The sequence below is a fragment of the Eretmochelys imbricata genome, chromosome 11 (genome assembly GCF_965152235.1).
Source record: "Eretmochelys imbricata isolate rEreImb1 chromosome 11, rEreImb1.hap1, whole genome shotgun sequence".
Classification (NCBI taxonomy): domain Eukaryota; kingdom Metazoa; phylum Chordata; order Testudines; family Cheloniidae; genus Eretmochelys; species Eretmochelys imbricata.
In genome coordinates this window covers 53,723,912-53,748,498 of record NC_135582.1, presented here as the reverse complement: position 1 = coordinate 53,748,498, position 24,587 = coordinate 53,723,912, and the positions used below count along the sequence as shown (strand labels likewise).

General features: G+C 40.4%; 1 protein-coding gene across 1 annotated transcript in view; it reads left to right on the top strand.

The window, feature by feature from the left end:
- Positions 1 to 24,587, top strand: part of TMEFF2 (transmembrane protein with EGF like and two follistatin like domains 2) — a 171,272-nt gene that overhangs the window by 13,748 nt on the left and 132,937 nt on the right. The window contains exon 4 of the mRNA XM_077830140.1: positions 1,091 to 1,117. Within this exon, the coding sequence (XP_077686266.1) occupies positions 1,091 to 1,117 (27 nt within the window). The remainder of the gene's footprint in view (positions 1 to 1,090; positions 1,118 to 24,587) is intronic.

The window sequence follows — 24,587 nt, the reverse complement described above, 5'->3', positions numbered from 1 at the left end:
AAACAGAATCACAATCTTGCCTTTGCAAGCTCTTCGTTTGGCTTTTTAACTGCCTTTGACACTGAGCAGTGCTTGCGAGTTGAGTTCTCCAGTAAAAAGAAGCTCTTGATAATGTAACTTTCTCTTTTGCTTTCATCAATGCCTTTATTACATTAAACTGCTGAAAATGGAGACGGAATTTAGATTTTCTTTTAGCCAGACATCTCTCCATTTGTGTGCATTTTTATACGTTGATTTGTTAAGAATGTTTCTTAATGAAGTTCTTTGCTTGACAATTTCATGTAGCTGCTCTTCCTAAAACTGGAAACATAAACAGTCCATCTAAATTTCTTCAGGTTAAGTTGAAGGATTTAAAGACAAAGCACTTGGTTTAACAAGCAAGTAACCTTTAGGAGAGTCTGTAATTCTGACCATTCCTTTAAAGGATTAAACTAATTATTTCAACTGACAATGTTACTCTGAAAATGTGGCGGGGAGAGGAAGGAAAGATTAGCAATTTTATAAAAAGGCTTTGCTTGCTTGCTTCCTTGCTTGCTAGGTATTCATTATAAATATTTCCTTTCTTTACTGTATAGCATTCAGTTTATGGTAGGAATACTGACTCAGTGTCATCAAACATTTCTGATATTCTTACATCTATAAAGCTCTTTGATGGTTATGACTATATGTGACATTCATTTCTATATGTTCTACCACCGAATTAACATTGTTTTTCTTTTTTTAAATATGGTGTGTGTAAGGGGGGGAATGAAATTGCACAGTAAAGTAACTTTGCAAAACTGTTAATCACAAAGCTCTTGAAGAAGATGGTTTATCAGTTTCAGCAAATGAGACAGAGACTTAGGAGAACATTACAGCACTCCTGTGCTTGGGCTTTTTCTGTCTTTTAAGGAGACTTTTAAAAAGAAAATTCAGACATCAGAAAGATGGCTTGAGTGAACCATGTAGAGATTAGATCTCTGTAATTTACCCAGGGATGACATTAAACATAAAAAACACCCTGATGAATGTAACTGATCAGTGTTGCCTTACATATTCATAGGACATATTGTCACATCTGAATATAAATTTCATTGTGTTTTGTCTTCAGATGCAGGCTCAGGATCTGGGGATGGAGGTAAGAGTCCTCTTTTAATATTACTCTGCCTGTCTAGATTCACAAGGTCTTTCCCCTTTCCGTAGCATAAGTGGATGTGCTTTGCAGTTGTGTTGTAATGCTATGTATTGTCTTTCATTTAGGTTTTTCTGAAGTGACATTTTGCATTTTAGTCAAGCTGAAACCTCATAAAGACCTGCCGTTTTCTAGAGAAATTCAGCAACCATATTACTTCTGAGAGGATTCTGTATTATTTATGAGTTGTACTAGGTGCTCTATCCCCATCTGCTGTTTCTAGCACACTCATGTATTTTAAGTTTAAAATAATATTTCTCCTGTTTTTAAAACATGAACCAAGCCCCTTGTGTTGTCAGTCTTCCCCTGGAGGATTCAAACCCAATAATTTGCAGTACTAGAGAGCATTCTTATAGTAGTTATGCAGCAGAAATGTCATTGGTAGGAAAATGATGATGTGGCTTTAAAAGAAAACACAACAAAACCCCAGACTCTAACTACTTACAGGGACAGTGTCAAATACTTTAGGTCTTTAATTTAGATTTTGTTTAAAAAAAATTGTGTGTGGTGATTTGTTAGTTTAACATTTTTGAGTTAGATCATGGATCTTGTACACAGTCTTCCTGAGCAAGAGACAGTGCAGAGCTGCAAAAGAGGCTCTGGGACGCATGGGGATGTCTATCTATGCTACAGTCAGAGGTGTGACTGCAACACACATGGATGTACCCAAGCTAGCTTTGATCTAACTAGCTCAAATAACGAAAGCAGTGAAGCCAGTGCAACATGCGAAGCAGCATGGGCTGTACAGGACTCTGGGTAGATACTCAAGAGACTAGCCCAGGCTGTCATGGATTTGCCGCTATTATTCTTTGTGCTAGCTAGATCAAAGCTAGTCCAGGTGTGCTGCTATCCCACCTTGGATTGCAGGGTAAACATCCACACAGGGAGAAGGACAATGCCTCCCAAGCACCCTGGCTGTGGCAGAGCAGGGGAGTAAGTTTTCTGAGTGCAGGATCATTACTTGACCAGATTGTGACTAATCCTAACAAAGCCTCGTTGGCTGGTGCATAGAAAAGTGGGGCCATGGCTTTGTCCCTAGGGAGCATAGGGTGTAAAACCCCTGTATTCCTGCCCCACTGCCGCCCACTTCAGCACCCAGAACAAATATCTGAATAGGCCTAATGTGAATGTGCAAGGAGAGAAAACGTTGCTCCCCTCTAGACCCCTGCACAGTCACATCAGGACTAGTCAGAACCTCTCCCTAAAACAGTCCCCTGTGGTGTTGAAAACAGTCCCCTATGGTGTTGGGGCCTCATGGAGGACAGCTGATTCCGCGACAAAGGGCAGCAGGAAGCTGGAGAAGCCCAGGAAGCTGTGGCAGAGAATGAGAAAAGGCTCTTGTAGGGAAGATACTGGCACCAGGGGTGTAAAGCTGAGCTCCAGCCTGGTAAAGCACAGGAGTGATGATTGTATTGGCACTCAGCTCTGAGAAGGAGGGGCCGGGGACTTCTTATCTTAGAGAAGAGAGACATTGAATGGGGGCCTGGAACCTGGAGCGCCAGACTGTGTCAGGACTAAATCAACTGGACCTCAGGAGGAGACTGTTTATATATTTGGGTGGGTGATGTGCAGTTCTTAAGGGGCCCTGAAGAGTGACCTCTGGTCATGAGGGGGTGCTCTGGAGGCAGCTACCCTATTACAGGGACCCTCCAAATCTTACATGTTGTGGGTCGCAACTTAATAGTGAGATTTTCTCATGGACCAGCCAGGCTGCGTTCATGACTGCAGGGATGTCATTTGATGGGATTTAGCCATTACTTTTGTAATTTATTGGGTGGTTTATGACAAGGTGAGCTAACATCATAGGACCAGCCAGCTTTCTGTGGCTCACCAGTCTAATTATGTGGTCCATTTAATGTGAAATACAAAACAAGATGACGTCACCTAAAGCAAAAAGTAAGCCAGAGGTCCCTCCCATTGATTTCAATAGGGCCAGGGTTTCACCCTAGGTAATTTTAATAATAATACTTTGCACTTACAGGTTTTGATTTTCCTCCCACACCAGTTTTATACTGTAACTACATTGAATTCAGTGAACTTACACTGGTGTAAGTCGGGGTAAGAGAGATGGAATTTCACCCCTACATTTCTTTTCACCTGGAAATGCTTATGTAAAACATTTTAAACCCTACACACAGTAGATAAGAGTAACCATGTCATTGGCATGTTATTGCCTCATACAGTCTGAAGTGTATTGTACAACTACAGAAAGCCAACTGAGCCATGGACATTAAGTGATTGGGTTAACTTATAGTGAAGTAATTTTTTTTTTTCTGAACCATTGGTTGCTATATCACAAGTAAACTGGCACTTTTTTGTTGTCTAAGTTCTCTTCTTCTGTTGCCCCAACTTCTGGAAGACAAAAAACAATCTGAATTTTTTAAAGTGTAATTTAATTTCACTTTCAGTCAACTAAAGTTTTATTTAAAAGTATAGGAAAGGAATTACATTTATCGAGTAATGTTCATGGTTTTAGAAAGCGACGATTGATTTTTGGGTGCCTCAGTTTTTGCATAGCCAGCTTGAGGCACCTTATAAAGTGGCCTTAGTTTCAGATAGTAGGTATTCCGCATTTTCTAGAAGTCAGGTCTCTTTTAAGGTGTCTCATAGTGGGCACCCAAAAAAACCTGAAACCTCAAAATCTGTAGTCACTTCTGAACATTTTGCCTATATATTTCTGTCTTGGCAGAATCTTTTTACAGCTACAGAATGTGGATGAAATCTTCAAAAGTGCATAGAAAAGAAGGATTTCTGATTCATACTGTATATTCAGTCCTTACAATTTATACTTAAGTAGGGCCTTTCTAACAAATGATCTGTAAGTGATTTTTCAGATGGAGTCAAGTTAAATTAATGTTTTATATATATAACATATATGTAAATATAGATATACCAAAGAAAACAGATAGGATTTGAAGATTGTTTATAAAAAATATAGAGGAAACAAACTTGGCCATTCTCCTGAGATAGTGAATTCAGATTCAAAGAGCAGAACAAGCAAAAACATAACTTTCAAACAATTTGAGTTGAAAAGCAGATGTTAACAAAAGACAAGTAGAACAGGACCTCAGGGTAGTAGGGAAATAGATCTGTGAAGTAGACGGGATCTAGTTGGAGCATCCATTTAAAGGTCTACAAAGCTGTCTTCTATAATACAAGATTTAATAGGCAGCTAATGCAGTTCTCAGAATACAGAAGTATATTAAGGTGCGTTGAGAAGCCAAACCTAAGTCAAGTAAACACTCTCACTACATCATTCTTTACTAGGCAACCTCCTGTCATAAAGGCTGCAACAAATTCTAGATTTCATTAGAGCAGGGCTTGAAAAATCCACTCAACAATGATGAGTGGGAAGTTTTCCTTGGCAAGTGTGAGAATCTAGTCATCAACTACTGCAAAATTTGAGTGTTCTTGATTTTACTTAAACTTTTTTCCTCTTATGGTTTTGAAAATAACCTTACAGATGTAAACAGAGGCAGTATTGTCTTCCCAAGTCTGCAGACTGGCAGCGCCAGTGACTCTCCAGCTACTCATAGACTTGCCAACCAGCAGCGGAGTGCAATTAACAAAGCTAGTCAGTTTCACTGCTGCTACTCCTAAGGCTCCAAGCCTCAGCAAATCTGTCAAAATTCGTTAGCATTGTGCCACTGCTGCCTGTGACTTGGGGAAGCGTATAAGCAGCAAGAGCGGCCAGTTCTGAAGATATGTACGGGGAGGTTGAATTTTTAAAAAGGGGCTGGAAGGTGAGTAGAGTAGTGGAAAGCTCTCCCTCATACAGTAACCAGGAGGCTCTGGAGTGGGCTGAATAGATAAAGTGCCTGCTCCCCTCTGGCAAATGGGGGTTGTGAAGCTGCAAATTTATCTGACACCTTCTGCTCAAAGGCTAATACAAAAGATAGAGCCACCAAGATGGGTCCAGGGAAAACACCTTAGCAGAAATCTCAGCACCCCACTTCCTTGCTTTTAAGCAGCTGGAGGTGACAGGGGAGAGTGTTTCTTACAAGGACTTTGCTGCTTGCATTCCTCGACTCCTTCATAGCGACCTTGGGCTGGTAGGTTCAGTCCAAATATTAGAGTGTCTGGTAAATTTTCCAAACCCTGCACTAGTGTGTAATGCAGACACAAGACTTGACTCAATCAGTAGGGGGCACAATCACACGTCACCCCTAAGATGTTACTGCCTGGTTAACAGGAGGCTGTACTCTCCCTTCACTGTTGGATTCAGTGGGCTCTCCACTGCATAGTCCCTTAATGACTTTTGTGGATTTCCCATTTGGATTTCATGCACCATTAACGTCCCCTGAGTCTGCTCCTGACTCCCTGCTATGTGAACGTGAGGGTGGTAGCTCCCGCAGAAGCCGTGTTCCAAAGTAGTGGAGAAAGGAAGCTGTGCATAGAAACAAGACCTCTACCAATGTCCTGAGAGCCATGGGATTCTTATGCTATTGGAGTCCACGCCCCCGACCATTCATGAGTTGGAGAACCCAGGGGAATGATGAACGCACCATAAGATGAAACTCAGTTTCTTGCTCTTATGGGAAAAGTTCCCTAAAAGGAAACATAAAGGTATAGAATTAAAAGCCACCTCTAAATTTCCATGGATCGTGGAATAGGGAATAGAATTATTTTTTTTAAAAAAAAGTTGTACTCCAGAAGATGCAGTGCCAATCAAATGCAGGGGCCTAATTGATAAAAAATAAAAAAAGAATCTTGCTTTGATGTGAAACACTTCATATGCAGAATTCTGAAGAAGAATAATTTAAAGAGATCCCACTCACTTTCAATCTGTTATTCTTTAGATGGCTGACTCTTTTTAGAACCCAAAGTAATCCCATTTATTTGTCTTGAAATGCTTCACGATGAAATCTTGCTAATTTTCTAGTTTCTTTAAAACAGCTACAAACTCAAGAGGCAATATTTTTATAGTATAATAGTTTTATAGTATAATATTTTATATTATATACTATATAGTATAAATATAGAATAAATATAGTATAAATATTTTTATAGTATAATATTTTATAGTTTGTGGGGGGGGCGGAGGGTGAAAAAACCTGGATTTGTGCTGGAAATGGCCCAACTTGATTATCATACTCATTGTAAGGAGAGTGATCACTTTAGATAAGCTATTACCAGCAGGAGAGTGGGGTGGGAGGAGGTATTGTTTCATGGTCTCTGTGTATATAATGTCTTCTGCAGTTTCCACAGTATGCATCCGATGAAGTGAGCTGTAGCTCACGAAAGCTTATGCTCAAATAAATTGGTTAGTCTCTAAGGTGCCACAAGTACTCCTTTTCTTTTTGCGAATACAGACTAACACGGGTGTTACTCTGAAACCTGTCAATATTTTTATTATTGTCCTTAATGTACTTGGAATAGGTTCACCTTGATTATTTGTTTCACTGAAATTTCTTTTTCCTTGCCTTACCTGTATTTATAGATCTCACTGTTGCTCAGCTTTCCTTCCTAATGGATAACAAGCTAGCTAGGTACCTGTATGGCCCCCATTACTGCAGTATCTGAGTATCTACATAGAATTGATTTCAGGGTCCAACTCAATTACTGTTGAAATACTGTTGACTTCAGTGGGAGTTAGATAGGACCCCTTCTTCCACATCTCTCATCCTAGTTTGATTTTATGTTAATTATGGTTTAGGATAAAATCGAGTGAAGAAACCAAGTCACATACTTAATCAATATCCTCATTACTTCTGTTTCAGTAGCATGTAGAGGCTCTAATGGAGATCAGGGCTCCATTCTTCTAGGAAGCATGTAGATGCAATCCCTGCCCCGTACAGCTTATAGTCTTAACAGACAAAGGTTGGAAGGAGAGACAGCAGCACAGAGAGGTGAAGTGATTTGCCCAAAGTTACACAGCGGCTTAGTGGCAGAGCTGGGAATAAAACCTAGGTCTCCTGAATCCCAGTCCAGTGCCTTATCAGTTGAACTGAATAGGTTATGGGTTTGCCCAAATGTAGCTAAGCAAATAATTGGGCCTACATATTATTCTTAAGATTGTTCCTACTTTGTCACCCCATCATGATTAATCATGGGCGCACTCTCTCTCTCCCATGTCATGTTGTTAGTTCATTTTTCTTGCTTGCTCCCTTGGGCAAAACTGAAGTTTTTGGGGCTCATTGTGGGCAGAGAATCCACTGACACACCCCCAGCTGCAGACCTGGGTCTTGCCTTCCTTTTCCTGCAGGTATTGGAGGTGTTGGGGTATGTGTGTTATAAAACTGTTCAGAAGAGCAGGTAATCCCAATGCACTAATCCAGGCTTCTTGTCTCAAGCAAAATAGAGAAAGAGATTAACTCTTTATAACCTGAATGTCTGACTTATTTTAAGGCCAGTTGTTGTGCAACAAGTTACGGTGACAAGCAGTTTCACTTAGCCTAATGTGTAATTTTTTTTTTTCCCCAATAGCCAAACAGTTACTTTGACTCGATTACATCTATATTTGTCTGTGTACTAATTTGGTATGAATAACTGCTAAATTCAGCAATGCTGTTGCCTTTATACTAATTTTTTCCCCACTCTGATTTGTTGCAAGATCGATTGATAGGAAGGGCTATGTAGAACATAATGAATATTGTCGTAAACCCCTTCCTCGAAATATCACTTGAGCCACAATACTCTATAAAAGTTTGAGTGTCCATTGCCTGGAATTAATCAGTGTATAAATGTGATACTAACACATACACACAGTATATATGTGAGAGTCATGTGAGTGGGCTAATTTAAACTACAAAAGCAAGGGAATTCAGATTTAAGACTGAAACACCCATCCTTTTGTGCCTGGGTGTTGTAGATAATAAGGCACGCTATCACGTGGCCTGAGGACATTTGCTGATCTTGTGTATTATATAACACTGTAGTGCATCAAACAGGGAGTTCTGTGGCTGAATTTCATTTGGAGTATATTTTTATGGCAATATCAAAAAGATAAAAAAATGTAATGAGTGTAACGCAAGAGTGACTGGTGTTGTGATGGGGAATATTTAAATCTTAAGTGCCCAATCTGAATGGTCAGTTTTCATTATCTAAATTTTTTTTTTTGACTGTGCAGCTAGGAATAAGATCTTGGAGTGTAGCTTTCAAAGGCACTAATGTCTCCATTTTCAGAAGTGACTTGGGCACTTAGAAGCATAAGGCCTTGTCTACAGGAACAATTAGACCATGACAAGCTGGGGTGTGAATCTACCCCACACTAGCCTGCCAGGGTCAAACTGTCTGCGTGTACCCTGCTGATGTGTGCTAGCAGTTTGTTAGAGCTCTTTGAGGAACCATTAATGCACATGCTGTGCACACTACGACTTATGCCTTTATGTCGTTCAGGGTTGGGGAGGGGGTTCTTCACACCCCTGAGCGTGACATAAATCTTGCCAACATAAGTGGTAGTGTAGACATGGCCTTACGCTCCTAAATGCCTAAATCACTTTTGAAGATGGGACTGAGGTTCCTAAGTCACTGAGATGCTTTAGTACATTTTAACCTTGGCTCTCTCCTGCTCCCCGACTTCCCCTGCCATGGTCCAAAACCCTAGCATGCCCATACTCTTTTCTTGACTTAAATGTGTAACTCACATTATATTTTAATTTGTAAAAGTGCCAATCACATAGTCTTTGAACATTGGCAAATATTCTTTAAAATATCCAGTGTTTCCCCTAACTGTTGACCAGTCTCAGCAGCTGAAGATTATCATTGCCCCTTCTCAGTCACTCATGCAAAAGTTTGTGGGAAAAAATGGACTTTTTCACAAATTAAACAAATTCGTGCACACTAGAGGTGGAAGCGAATTCCAGAAGTGAGGCCCTTCGAGTGAGACCATCCTGCCCCTAGCACTTAGTCGCTTACATTTATGGATAGTTCTCTTAAGCATTTGAACCGCCAGGAACAGTGGCATGCCAGGAAGGCGTGTAAGGAAGTGATTCTCTTGTATCAAAAAGAATATGACACCCTGCAGTGTACTTAGTGCTCATTTCACATGGCCTATTTTTAGTTTCAAAATCAGAAATTCTTCTCCACACCAAAACTGAGATAAAAGTCAAAAATATGCTTTTTAATGATGTGCTGTATGTAAAGGTCATAAACTACTCTAAATCATCAAAACGTCAAACAAATCCTATAATAGTCCAGCAAACAGATCACAGAGAGAGCATCTTAGCTTATGCAACATACATATTGGTGTGTATAAACAGAGTGGGGGAGAAATACAGTGAGGCACATTTGGCTGTTACCTTGGCGTAAACCTGAATTAATGTCTCTGGACTACAGTAGAATTACTGGAAATGTAAAAGACCAGGAGAATCTAGCCCATAATTTTGGCTATCTGAATCCTTCCTAAAGGAGTGAAACTGCTTCTCTAAAGCTTTAAAATGGGTACTTCTTACTCACTTGAAATAGCACAAGAGGCCCTGATTCAGGAAACCACTTAAGCACATGTATAACTTCCAATGTGTGCTTAAGACGCATTAACTCTGTGGCCATAAGTGCTATCCTGAATAGAGACGCTTTCCTGAACTGGGGCCTGAGGAAATCTGCAGGGGAGCAAATGTTGCTTAGATCCCTGTATGCCTCCTACTTAAACGTTTTGTGGTTTAATAGTGTAAGTGCTTGATTGACTATGCCCCTTCCTTGAATTATTTGCTGGCATGCCGTACGACTGGTTAGAAGTTCCAATGAGATCTAAAAGCACAAATAAGATTCAGCTTTATCTCTTGTGTTAATTTCAGGCAGATTCTTTAATGTTGTTTTAAGATAGTCTGGTTTTTGAATATTTAAATTCCCTTTTGTTTTATAGGCCTTTTTTCCCTTATCCTACTAGCTTTGGAGTCAATGGGAATTGTCATATTCAGGAAAAGTACGATTGGATCCCAAATATTTAACAGACTATAGATCGACTGACTTTGTTTAAATACGCATACAGAGAGTTTTTAATGCATGTATTGTGGACCTGAGATACCACAACAGTTCACATAGTTATTCAGATCAACTAAAAATTGTAGGCTAAAGTGTTGCTAGGTCTCACAATTTTATCATGAGTCTTGTGATGTTGGTCTTAAAGCCCTGGGCTCTGAGTCATGTTATCACATGAGATTCTCACTTAAAAAGTTTCTAGGCCTCATGGTTGGAGAGTGAGCTACAAAATGGCTTAAACGCCAGAAGGCAAATAAAAAGATCCCCAAATTATCTTGTGAAAATGTCATGACTCTGATTGTTTAATGCTTCGAGTTGGCAATCCTGATTGTTGTTTAGTATATGCTATATAGTATTCTGTTATATATCCTGAATCTAGTTATAGTATATAATAGATAACAAGAGTATAAATATAGGCTGTATACTGTAGATTATACATAAAATAGAATGAGATTGCTCTTGCATACAAATTTTGTTGTATGGAAACTATGCTGGTGTACTTGCAGTTTACAAAGAAAAAAAATATTTTTTCCCAACTTAAATTTTTGCCAAAGACATGCATAGAAGATGGAAAAGCTTCGCCTAACAGAAAAAAAGTCTCGAATTCTCCTTTTCACTGCTTTGCATTTGAAAGTGACTTCCTAGATTACATTACATTGCATTAAAATCCACTTTAAAATGACCATCAGACACCATAATTTAGAAAACCCCGTGTCCTATGTTTGTAATGCATTTAGACAAATAGCAGTGAAGTAAATTGTGGGGCTTAAGTTTATTTAGATTAGTGGCCTTTTGAAAAATAAGGTGTCTGGTGTGCATAGTTTTGAAGTCTGTTTGCATCTAATTAGCTGTTTAGCTAAAACAAGGTGATGTCACTTGTAATCCACACAGAGGTGAAGATATGATACAATAGGCTGGTCTATAATCTCTTCAGTGAGGCTTGTAGCACTGTTATGGAGCATAGTGAGAGTATACAAAATTTCAGCGTGTAATATAAAATAAGATATAATAGCATAAAACAGCTTTCTTAGCCTGATTCAAATAGTAGAAGTCCTGTTTCCTCCTTCATATATCCATTGGCTCCTTATCACTGCAGTTTAGAGCGATACCTTTGTAGCAGGCATTGCTGTTTTGTTGGGGTAGGTATCTCCATAATGGCATTTTTACCCATGTTTGCTACTGATTCCCTCACACTAGATTTTTCTCCCGGGAGACAGCTAATTTGAGCAGCTTGAAATCTAAAAACCTATTGCTGTAAATTCTGGTTTCTAATTCCACAGCTCAGCTGACAGCACTGGGAAGTCACTTTCAAAAGCAGAAAATCTAACACCCTACAACAGATTTTGTTCAGCCACCATGCTGGCTCCCAATTTTATTTTATTGCTCCAAAGCCTACACGCTTTCACATGTTACTGTCGGGGGGAAATCTGTTATCAAACATGTAAGCTTCTCTACAATTAAGCCGTGCTTATTGCTGCGCCAGTGCATTTAAACTGTGGCCAGAAAGCAACTTCCCTTTTACAGCAATAGCAATTTAGTTTTCATGCTTAGTCACAGATGCATGCTTAAAGAGCTCTGTAAAAGATTTCCTAAAACAGTGGGAGAAAGTTGGTTGTTTCTGTGTGTCTCTCCAAGGACTTTTTCCTTCAATGTGCTGAGCTCTTACACACTGATTCAGTAATCAATCCCTTTCCAGCAAAGACTTTTGAGATTCAAGCACATGCTTAACTTGAAGTGCATATGTAAGTGCTCTGTTGAATTGGGGCAGTTTAGTTAGTGGAAGCTGATGGCATTCAGCAGCTTGGAAGTTGAAGGGTGAGAACCTTATCCTTGCACCGGCCCCATTATGCCTTGTACAGGGGCCAGAGTTACAAAAATTGGCCTTAAAATTTCCATGGACAGCTCAGCACAGCTTCCCCGGGACAAGTGCTGCAGGAAACAGCTGTAAGCTTGTTTTCCAAGGATCCTTTTGTATGCCCCAGTGTAGGGGGCATGTTGGGGATTGGGGTTGGGACAGGGCTGTAGCAAGCAGCACCGTGAAGATTATCGGTCTTGCTGCAGCCCACAGGGTGGCCTGAATGGAGGCTGCCGTAACAGGCTCAGGCTTCCAGGCCTGGCTGATTTACACTGTAGGCCTCTCCAGTCCCTGGAGCATCTCAAAGGTAGCTTAAAACCACTGTAGTCACCTCCTAGGCAGCAAGTTCTGTGCTGTGCCTCTTAGCCACATCACAGAACCTCACGCCACGTCCTTTGGGCCTGCTTCTGTAGGATGTGATGTGCCTTCAAGTCTTAATTTATGTGAATTCCAGTATTTTTCAGTGGGAGTTGAGGACACTCAGCACCTTGCAGGATTGGGCCCTTAGAAATCATTTTCCATTCCAAGTCCTGACATTGCTTCTTTCTTTTGAGTGGCAGTGAAGGTTTGTTTGTCCTCCTTGTCAGTGCAAGCAGCAGCAATTCATAGCGTCACAGATTCTAAGGCCAGAAGGGACCACTGTGATCATCTAGTCTGTAGCACACAGGCCATAAACTTCCCCAAATAATCCCTCTTGTATATCTTTTTCGAAAAGCCCTACACTTGATTTAAAAATTGCCAGCAATGTAGAATCCACCACAGCCTTTGGCAAACTGCTTCAGCGGTTAAGTACCCTCACTGTCAAAAAATCATACCTCATCTCAACTCTGAATTTGTCTAGCTTCTGCTTTCAGCCATTGGATTGGGTTATGCCTTTCTCTGAAGCCAGCCGTATTTTAGGAAATGTTCTTTTGCTAAGTATTAGGGTTTTTTGCCAGCAGGGGGAGCTCACAACTTGCTTCTATTGTGGGTCCTGGAAAAATGTTTGAGACTTGTTTTTGTTATCAAATATTTAAAATCCAGAGAGTATGTTTCCCCCATATTATTATAGTAAGGTTCAGGTCAAATTTGACGGCCTAAACTACAATACTTGAGTGCTCCTTTAAAATTAAGGACACCATGTGCCCAACCAACTATCTCTAAGCAGAAGCAATAACACTATTTTCAAAATGGAAGCATTTATATGTAGAAAAGCTTTACTAACTAGCAAAATAAATCCACGTCTGGATCACTTAGTATTACTTATGGCTGATGGCTGAAAGACTGCAGGATATTTTAGAGGTTGTGTTCAACACTGCTAGCAATTCCATTAGCTGCTTTTTCAGGAGGTTTTTAGCTGGATGATAAATATATGCATTTTGGCTGAAATTTTACATGTAGTAGCCTGAGAGCTATGTGTTTGTTTATTTGCAAACTGTGAAAAACAATTCCTTTAGTCATTTTTGAATTCATAATTTTTTTAATGAAGTTTTGTGGGGTTGGGTTGGGGGGTTTGTGCTGTTTTTTACAAGGGAATTTTTCAGATGGGAGCCATTGTCTGCTAATCTGTGGCCAATGCCTTCAGATGTTTTTTAGATTGTCTTTGTGGCTGCCCAGCCTCTCTTCTGCCAAGGTTTCATTTAGCTCCTTCCCTTCTCCTGGAGAGCAGCACTAAAAGGGAGACTCCCACTGATTTCACTGGGCATTGGATGAAGTTCATTGAAGTAAGGGTTCAATGGAAGTAAGAATGGTCTCCATATGGTTACAGCTGTAGTATCCATTTAATACCAGGAGAAAAAAACTATTAAAATGGAGTTGGGGCTGAGAAAACACATCGGTAATGTGTTTTTTAACAAATAAAAAAACTTAGGGTATATCTATACTACCCACCGGATCGGCAGGCAGTGATCAATCCAGTGGGGGTCGATTTATCACGTCTAGACTAAATGCGATAAATCGGGATCCCCAAGCACTCTCCCGTCGACTCCTATACTCCTCCTCCACGAGAGGCGCAGGCAGAGTTGACGGGGGAGCGGTAGCAGTCGACTCACCCCAGTGAAGACACCGTGGTGAGTAGATCTAAGTACATCAACTTCAGCTACGTTATTCACGTAGCTGAAGTTGAGTAACTTAGATAGATCCCCTCCTCTAGTGTAGACCAGGCCTTAGAAGAAAGTTGTAGTTATCTACAAACAAGTATAAGAAACCAAGGAAATTCAGAGCTAAGAGAATAGCAATAGAATGCCTTGTGCAAAAGTGGAGTTCCACTTAACAACTCTAGGAACATGTTTTGGATATGGCTGAATAATGGAGCTGGAGAGTTAAAGAAAAAACCGGAGAGTAGAAAAATAGAGCAGGTAGGGAAGGGGGGAAATCCCACCTTTCTGTTAGCTCAGCCTCCTGTGCTGTGGTTGGCTTGAAAAAATTTGGTGCCTGAGGACTGCATGCTGCCCAATAATTCTAAAAATACATTGGAGGAAGTCTTTGTGTAGCAGAATTTCTTTTCCTTTAAGGTAATCTGTTACACAAGGCTGCTGTAATTTGGCTTTCAACAGCAATGACTAGTTATGCCAAAAATGGATAATAAATAAAGTCTAGACAAATGTAGTGTGTTACCAGAGGCAGCCAGCAGATGCTTTGTGTAAACCTCAGTCTATTGCTAGTCAGATTAATTTTCAATATGCTTTTAATTTGCAACGCCTTTAAACAAATATTGTTAAAATAAAAATCCTTTATCAATTTGGGCTTCTTCAGAGTGCGTAACAAAGAACATTGGATTCCCTTCTGTTCTAAAGAATAGTGGAACGTGTACCTTTTAAGAGCCCCTGTTGTGATCCCTGAATCACCATGTAGTTTACACGCATTGAAGAGCATCTCTGGAGTACTCCATAGTTAATCCTCTTCAATTATCATAGTACAGCAGATAATGTCAATTGAGGGAGAAGAGAATGGGAATAAAATGCAGATAGACCTCAGGGAGTGGAAATAGAGTTTCCCCCTGGATTGTCTATTGAGAATATGGTTATAATTTGATTTTTAAAAGCCCCTCCTTTTTATAACAGGCCTGGGTGCTATGAAATATGTGGGTCTTAGTATCGTCTGTTTAGAATACTTGTTGTATATTGGAGAGCTGCACCACTGCTTTTACACTTGGAGTAGTAATAGAATCTTAAACCTCAAGCTTTTCCTTTCAAGCAAAGCAAAGTATTCTCGCTGACTAAAAGAACAGAAAGGTCAGCAAAGCTTGTCCTTGATGGAAAAACAGCCCAAACTGATACCACTGTGAAACCTGAATGGTAAACTAAGCTGTCCTTGATTTGTGGGAGACGTGATTGAGCTTTTCACTCATTATAGCTGCCACCGAGCAATTCTCTTAAACTAGATAGTCTTCGACTTAGCTTAATTGAGAAACAGGCCTTGCTAATGAATTTTTATGAGTTTATCGGTCCTGGCATATTTCACTGTAATGCAGTCGGTATATTATATTAAAAATGTATATCACAACAGAAGCAGTTTTGTAAAACAAGCTTTAATGCAGCAACTGCTTATTTGAGCCTTGGGGATGTGAAACAAAAGCAAACTGCTTACTGTTTGAGAAATCAGCACAACACCATGTATATTGCTGTGGTGTTAGAAGTCAGAGAAATGCCATAGGCTGGGTGTAGATCAAATCGTTGTGCTGGTAATTAGAAGACAATAAGGCTACATAAAATTGAACCAAGATGTATTAAAATCAGATAGTAATTCTCCTTAATGCTGACTGGAAGCTAGTCATGTCGGTAGGTATCTTGAATCCATTATTGTTTGCCACTGTAAAAAGCTGTGTGTCACCTAGGACCTCTTAACTTTTTGTAGATGTGAACATTAAAGGAGGGCCTGGTGTATATATTTTATGTATTGTATTCTGCATAAATACTTACACATTATTTATATAGGAACATAGGAATTGCCTTCATGAATCAGACCTGGGGTCCATCTTGTCCAGAATCATATCATTGACAATACCCAGTACCAGGTGCTTCAGAAAAAGGAACAATAAACCCCACAGTGGACAACTGCAGAATTACCTACCCAAACAGGAAGTCTTTTCTTAAACCCTGTCAGCGCATGGCTTATGCCCTAAGTATGAATGTTCATACCCTTTCAGTGTTTTTCCTATCCTGTCTAATGTAACTGTAATGTCCTCGTTACACATATAAATGTCTAATCATTTTTGAGTATTACTAAACTCTTGGCTTAGGCAGTATCCTGTGTCAATGAGTTCCACAGACTGCATTATGTATGTTTTTAAAAAAATATCCTTTCACCAGTTATACATGTTTCCTTTAAAGTAATTGAATTCCCTCTTGTTGTAGTACTATGAAAGAGGGCAAATAGGATGCTTGATTTGTCTTTGTTGTACCATTCATAATTTTGTATGCCTTTTATCGTGACCCTTCTTTTTAGTTTAATTTCATTTAGAAATGAATCAGGTCTCTTCATTCTGATCTCCTCTGGAAGTTGTCCCATGCCTCTGATTACTTGCATTGCCAGAATCAGGACCTTGTCTTTCTGCTATATCCTTTCTAAGGTGACCAGATGTCCCGATTTTATAGGGACAGTCCTGATTTTGTTTTTGTTTTTTTTATATAGGCTCCTATTACCCCTCACCCCCTGTCCCAATTTTTCACACTTGCTGTCTGGTCAACCTAATCCTTTCTGAGTTAGTGAACAGTGTGTTCTGGTCGGGGGGTACTACTGTTTTATTTAATGACTTATAATATTTACAGTGTTGTTTTCTATCCTGCTTCTTATGCTTCCTAAAACTTTTGGTTTTGGACACTGCTGCACAGGGAGGAATGTTGTCAGAGACCTTTTGTATGGCCACATAATTTTTATGAGCTGGTCCTCCTTCATCTGCTATTTTTTTAATACGCTCAAAGAATTTTAATGAACATAAGCCCAATGTGTACACATCTTCACCAAAATTAAGCAATCAGCCTGGATTTACATAATCAGATCTTAGACAGGGGTAAAAAATTTTTGCGAAGTTTGGAATAAATTGGACGAGTTTTGGGGATGCATTAAAACTGAGGTTAGTTTTACTTCTGGAACATCTTCCAATTTTTAATTATTTATTTTGGTTCTTATCTCCAGAATGGATTAATCTTACTCTTGCGTGGAGTAAGCAAGAGTTATTTCCCGATTAACTGCTTCCTCTCTGTTCTTTGCATGTCCCTGACATGACCTTTATAAAATCCATATTGTGTAGATATAGACAGCCAGGATGAAGGAGCAGCAGGCAGGGAACTACATAGTTGGGGAATAGATAGGTCCAATCTGTGAGGAATGGGAGAGCACTAGCTGTGTGAAGGTCCAGTCCAGGATAGAGCAGGGTCCATCGTTGTGCAGGTTGGAAGGTCCACTGATGTCATCACAGTGCAATTTTTTGTGTAATGCAAACAAAAAGAGAAATGCTCAAAGCTGAACTGTTCATTAGCTGGCGTTAGGGTTGAGCAGATGTATCTCAAGCAGTAAAGGATCAGACTCTCCACCCTGTGGGCTGGGGCTCCATGGAGAGGCTTCCTGAAGCTACCATGGTTAGGGGAATTTGGTGCTGTGGAGGTGGCACGCTCCTCTGTCCCCCCCAAAGACACAGTTTGTATTTTGGCATGGGACATATGGCCTGCACTGTGTGGAGGGCCTCTCCCTTCCACTGATTTCTGGACCTGAAGACTCCAATCTTTTTTATTCTGAGCTCCCACTTTACTTCTCCAAAGTGGATACCAGATCTACTTACAGGCAAGACAGCAGAAGGCACTCGTGGCTAATGGCAATCACCCCTACCCTGGAAGCCCAAGTGCATGTATCTCACTGATACACTACTGTGGGATCACAGAGACACTAGGCCGATCCCAAAGTACAGCACTCAGTGTTGCGTCTTTGCCCCTGGGATGGCTCCTACAAGTTTTATTCGTAAGGGTGATTGCGGGGCTGTTGAATATGTTAATCCTCAAAATGTGATGTTTAAAAATAAAGCAACGCTAGGCACGATCTTTACTTGGGCGCAACACAGAAGAACACAACTGCTTGAGCTAATGACAACCATAAGGCAAACTGGCACACAGGCACTAAGGCCATGTCTGTACTACAGCTTATGTCGGCCTAATTTATTGTCGCTCAGAAGTGTCAATAAGCCACCCCGCAGAGCGACGTAAATTCACCAACATAAGCGCCAGTGTGGGCAGAGCTATGTTGGCGCCAGAGCTTCTCCCATCGACCTAGCTACCACCTCTCGCAGAGGTGGTTTTATTGGGCCAATGGGAGAGCTCTTCACCAGATGCCCTGTATGTACAGACAAGCCCTATGATAGTTATCCGGCTCTTCCCCACACAATAGCTGCACCTGCATCTGCTCCTGACCCCCAGCATAACTGGGGGCTTAATTCTGAAGGCAAAACTTTCACTGGGTCAGCTCTGAGCTCAGTCTGTCCTGGAGTATCGCCACTGATTTCTGCCTGTAAGGCCCTGTGTAGCTCCGACAGCATGTGTACATTTTATTTACAGTAACAGTAAGACACAGTTGCAAACTCAGATCTATATATTTTCACACTGCAGCAAAGATCCGTTTAAAAAAAATCCACTGCTCACCTTTAAACGTCATGGACAAGCCACTAAAAGGGAAGAAATTCTGAATTTGCTGTTCTGAGATAGCAGCATTTTAGGGCTAAAATGTACCTAGACATGGACCTGCTGTGCTTGGAGAGTGGGGGAGATGTACTGCTTAAGTGTCAGTGCACAAAGCAGTCTACCACTGCAGGGACCTTGGCGAGCAGTAAATCTTACTACAGCGTTGGAAACAAGCTCTCCTGCTACATAGCTGTTTGGGATAGAGACAGAACACTATCCCCTCATCCAGGCCACTAGTACAGCAGGCAGCCCTTTGCACACCCCAGCACAGTTAGCTAAATTGTTGATAGGCCCTGCACAGTTGGGGCAGGAAGGTGGGTTCTCCCTCTCCCCACAGCTAGTGCGCAGTGCAGAAGCAGTAATAGGTTTCATGGCCACAGTAGTGTAAGAAACTATCCTCCTTTGGAGGATTAAATCCTCAGACAAGCAGAATCCTGCTCAAGTGAAATGAGGTTGCCATCCTGCTCATTTGAATGAGAGTAGAGGAAAGCTGGTTTAACACTTGCCTCACCTCAGGACTCAGTGTGGTCGGTTGGGTAAGATGGCTGACTTTGTTGTGGGTATAGAACTTCCTGTATTTGTATTTTCATCAAAGGACCTATTGATATGTTATTTATTTATTGGAAATGTGGCTATATACGTTGCCACCACTTAGATTACTCTGTCTATCCAATCACCATAGCATTTTTAGGCACTTGATTTTGCTAAGCATTTTAAGATACCTAGAAGAAGTCTAGTCTGATAAGGAAAAGTTCATCTAGATGAAGGTGTGCCCCAGAGATCACAAATTGGGGTGCCTGGTTTTTGGCACTCAGGGAAGTGGTTCGAATTTCAGAAGTGCTAAGCACCAACCGCTCTTATAGATCAGTGGGATCTGTGGAAGATCAGCACCTCTGAAAATCAGACTGCTCAGTTAGATGCTTTAAAATGGGCTTGGATGCCTAAAACTAGGTAACAAGGTCTGGGAAATGTTGGCCATAATGTCTTCCAAAAAATGTTAAAGAAGAGGCATTCAGGGCCAGCTTGCACTCTCCCACATCATCCAGGCTCAAAATGCGGGTTAGGAATGAAGGGGAAAATAGCATTGTGCTGCTTGTTTAGTGCTGTTTAAACGGCTAAACCTCTTCCAGCTTAGCCCTTTCTGAAGCACTGACACCTTTGCATGTTTGAAGACTAGCTTCTTACTTTACCTGTGAAGAACTGATTGTGGCACTTAGTCGCAAGCCCTCAGCAGAGGTAATGCAGAGCTGCACTGATGCAGGATGAGTACAGTAGGGATTGTGCCTGACTGAACTGGAATATCCTTCCATGCTGCTCCCTGTGCATGGTGCAAGTGCCATTAGGCTGGCTCAGAATGCTGCCCCAGGAGACCACCTTGCTGTGCAGTCTGCTGTGGAAGTGTCAGAGAGCAAGGCCAAAACTACTTTGGCTCCAGGAGATCAGGAGTGAGCAAGGATTTGTGCTCCCCATTGCATAGGGTAAGCTATTGTGTGTTGCATGTGGGTAAGGTGTGGGGTAGAGGCAGGGAGAAAGAGGCTTCTTGCTCAGCCTCTGCCCCTGCACAGATGAGCAAAGTCAGTGCACAGCCTGGGACTACATGTATGTGATTAGGGTGGAGATGATCAAGGGTGTAAACAGAACATTTGTGAGTCAGACGCCAAGGTGCGGGGAGGGAAGTAGTTAAATCTGTAGAAAGCAATTCTGTTCTGGAGATGAACTCTAGGCCTGGCCAACGAAAACATGTATTATTAACACAGATAATCACAAGAGTACTCTACAGTCCACAGGAAAAGGCTCTGATGATTCAAAAGCCAAGAAAATCATTGGTAGTCATGCGAGATAGGAATTCAAAAGGGATTCCAAAGTATGGAGAAGAAATAAAACCTCAGGAAGTAGCAAATGAAATTAATTGGTTCTCACTACAGAACATTTACAGGAGGAAGAAAGATTATATATATGTAATATTATTTAAATAGCTGGAATGAATTAAAATTTCCTGATATGTGGCAATCATTCAAATAATGCCAAAGAGGCCCTGAGTTGGTGATTTACAAACTGAGGCTGGAGTGGACTGGATTAATCCTATCCCAGAACTGAGGAAAACATGGACTCGATCTGGTTGAGCTTTGAGTCTTCTGCTTCTATTGATGAATAAATTAAAATATGACTGTTTGGAAACAACCTCTTCCTAACAGGTAAACTTTTGTCTGTTTGGTATTTAAGGGTATTTTCTTGGTGAAATAAATAGTGGCAGAGTTAGAATTCTACTATGATGTTATTCTTTGACATTTTAAATGGTAGCTTCAGTTGGATGTCATCTTCTCTTCTTTTTGGTAGTATTTTTGTGGATTACTAAATAACGACTATGACTGCATGTCAAGGATGGATCATCCATCTGTGTGTTATTCCTGATTCTTTAATGAGTTTTGCGTAAGTCCACTGTAAGTTTATTGCAGGAGTGGGGGTTATTGTTTATGAACTGCTTTTGTATCCTTCAGAATGAAAGGCACTATAAAAGCCTTATTTTATTTATGGGTTTGAAATAAGGACTAAATCCTCTGCATATTTTAAGTCAGGGATATTTCTTACAAAACGTAACTCTTTGTTCCATAGGCAATTCCATTACATTCCTTCAACTGGTCTCTCTTGGTTTCTGCCAGAGGACACATAGCTCCAGAAACCTGTAGACTAATAGATCCCTTGTAGTGCTTCCAAACCTATGTAGTAACTTAAACTAATCAAAAAATATCAACAGGAATTTCCACTAGAGCACAGAGGTGGTTCGGTGACTTCAACATTTCACAGAACTTAGTTATACTCTGCCTAATTATTCCAAGGAGTTATCTTTTCAAAATTAGAAGAAAAAGCAGATAATTACAACTGCAATATTAAAGTACTTAATGTCTGTCTAACATATGGGCACCAAGTCAGATGCTGTATTTCCAAGCAACATCCACTTTGTAAGCAAAATTGAGACAGGCCATGCAGCTTCTGTAAGGAAGATCTTTAATATTTGGGCACTACTGTTACAGATCCAATAACAACACATATGTCCTTAGGTACAAAAAGAAAATGAGCCTTTTTCCATCCTCTTTCTGTTTAACTTTTTCTTTCTATTTTTTTTTTTTTAAAAAACATACCTACTTAGTTTGAATCCTGTATGCTTGGATGTGACGTGCATATCAAAAAAATGATTTTTTATAATGGGATATAGAGCCATAGTCTGAGTCAACATTATCACCATCTGATATGAGATGACTGTATACAGCACCACCATTCTTCATGGAAAGGTGTCACATCACAAAACCACCAATGCTCACATTAACTGGCACTGAACAGCCACAGGGACCAAATTTCTCTTTCCCCTAGAGGTGGTCTCTCCAAGGGCCGATCTAATGTCCAGTGATATTAATGGAAAGACTCCCATTGTCTTCAGTGACCACTGGTGCAGGCCTCAAGACAGGGAAGGAAACTGGCAGGGCTGGGCAGCATAGGCAAATCTTCTCGTGCTGTCTGTTCGGTGGATAAACGGTGGGCTTCAGGCCCCACAGTTTTCAGTCAAGCACCTTTCATGAGCATTAAATGCTCTGCAAAATAATTAGTTTTTAAGTGCATTGAGATTCCAAACACCTGCTCTATATTCATTAAGGAAAATGGGAAGCTGGAAGAAGCTGAGAGAAGTTCAGAGGTGTATGTATTAAAGACTGCTGAGAGAGAGACTCTTGAAAGCTTGAAGAAAGCTGGATTTGTTTAGGAGAAGGGGCCCAAAACCTAAACTTGAAGTCAGATGAACATTTTGAGCTTGTGTAATATTTTGAAAAAAGGTAGCATTTCATTCAAAGCCTTTCAAAGCTAACTATGTAACTTCTGTGCTTAATAGCTGCCGTTTTGGTTGTTTTCCCTTCAAAATTAATCTGCAAATTGCTCACCCTTGATAACCTCTAGTCGATACTCTTGTTCATGAGAAGCGAAGAGGAGTGGGGGGAAGGGAGGTAGGACATTATTCTTACGTATGGTGGGTAAATATCACTTTCAGCTCATCGTTACACTTATGCGACATGACATGCTCATATGACTCAAATGTGCTATTTTTTATGGCACATAGTAAATGTGAAATTGTGACTGGTGTGAGATAGAGCTGCGTGAGATCTCCTGCAAATGTGTCATGTAATTTTATTTTGAGAATGAGAGGTCTTGGATGACAGCCCTGTATTTCCAGCAAATTTATTCCATTTATCTAGGGTGAGATGTCCCCATGGGTCACACCCTGCCCCCTTTTATGTTTGATTCCTTACTAACATGACATTTGGTTTCATCACAGAACATAAGCAGAAAACGTAGATGAGTCCTGAAGCTGTAAAATAATTTGCAGCATGAGGGAGAGACCCTTTCTTAAATATAATGCACCACATCCTCAGCTGATGTCAACTGAAGTCCACAGAACTATGCTGATGTACCTCAGCTGAGGAGATGGCCTAGTGAGAGTCAGATTTGGACCATGGCTTCTGTTGCTATGAATTAGCCTCTCTAAAAGCCCAATCCTGCTTCCATTGAAATTCATGCCAGAAATCTCACTGACATCAATAGGGCAAGATTGGGCCCGTATGCATTATGAATATGGTGATCAGTGCCAGAGTATGATAAATACTTTAAGCTGGGCACAAAAAGTTATCTTGAAGGGACCTGATTTTTCAGAACAGTGCTGCTGAGCACTCTGAAAACCAGGCTTCTTTAAGTCATTAAAGTTGGGCCACTAAAATTACTTTTCATTTGAAAATCTAGGCTGCGGTTTTTACTCTTGTCAATATAGTGAACTGATTAATACTAACAAACTACACCCATGAACCCAGTGTATGTTTCTATTCTTGGTTAATCAGTTCTGATACAACTAAATACAAGACAATGGTGCTGTCAAACAAACAAAAAATTGGGAGGCGATATAAAGCCAGTTCAATGAGAGTTGGAGAGGGGAGGCTTTTAAAATTAACCTCTGAAGTGTCCCTTACCTTTAACACCTTTATTTTATGGTCATAGCTTTAAAAGAAAACTACTTGTATTTAACCTCTTATGATTTCTGGGAATCATTTTATTGTAATGATAGTTAATCCAATTAAATGTGGATTGCAATGGCTGAATCATAAAATACTGGCTTTGATTAGTTGATTTCTGTTTGTTGTCATAAAAAAAGAAAATGCAAACAGCAAGTTAGAACATTTAGTTCACTTAGACCATGCTGAGCTGAGTACTATTTGTGTTTACAGCACCATTTGTTTCCAAAAGCAGTAAAAATGGAGTCTAGATTTAACACATTGAAATGTATATTCGAACTCTCTTGTTTTCAGGGAAGTAAATCTGTAGTACATAGCCAGATTCTCTCTGCAATTAAATTTCTGTGGTGCAAATCAGATTAGAAATCTGCAATCAGGATTTTGTCTATTGTATTGGGTGGAAGAGAAATAGCTGTCTTTACTAGCATCTAATTTTCTATGATTCAAGATATGAACTAGCTTATTTATGCTTAATATATTGGATAATATGATGCTGCCTTAAACATGGCATACTCCTTATGCTGCTATGTAACAAACAAACATTTTGGGCCTGCTTCTCCACTATCTTTTACCTGCAGGAGTCCATTTAGGGCCCAATCCTGCAATTGATAACATGCAGGCAAAAGTCAGTGGAACTCTTTGAGCAGGAATGCTCATGCATAATCAGCCTCAGGGTCAGGGCCATATTCCTGTGGCAAGTGAGAGCAACATAGGTGTAAAATGTTACCATTCTGTTTGGTAGCGTTTTACACCCACACATACTTATTTTGCACTAGTGTAAACAACTACTTGAGGTGTAAAGCAGCGGAGAATCGGTCCCACAATGTACACAGTAATGAAAGTAAACTTTAATCATACTATATTGGAATTATAAGGCAATACAAATACTGAGCATATCTACTCTGTTCAAGTTTCAGAGTAGCAGCCGTGTTAGTCTGTATCCGCAA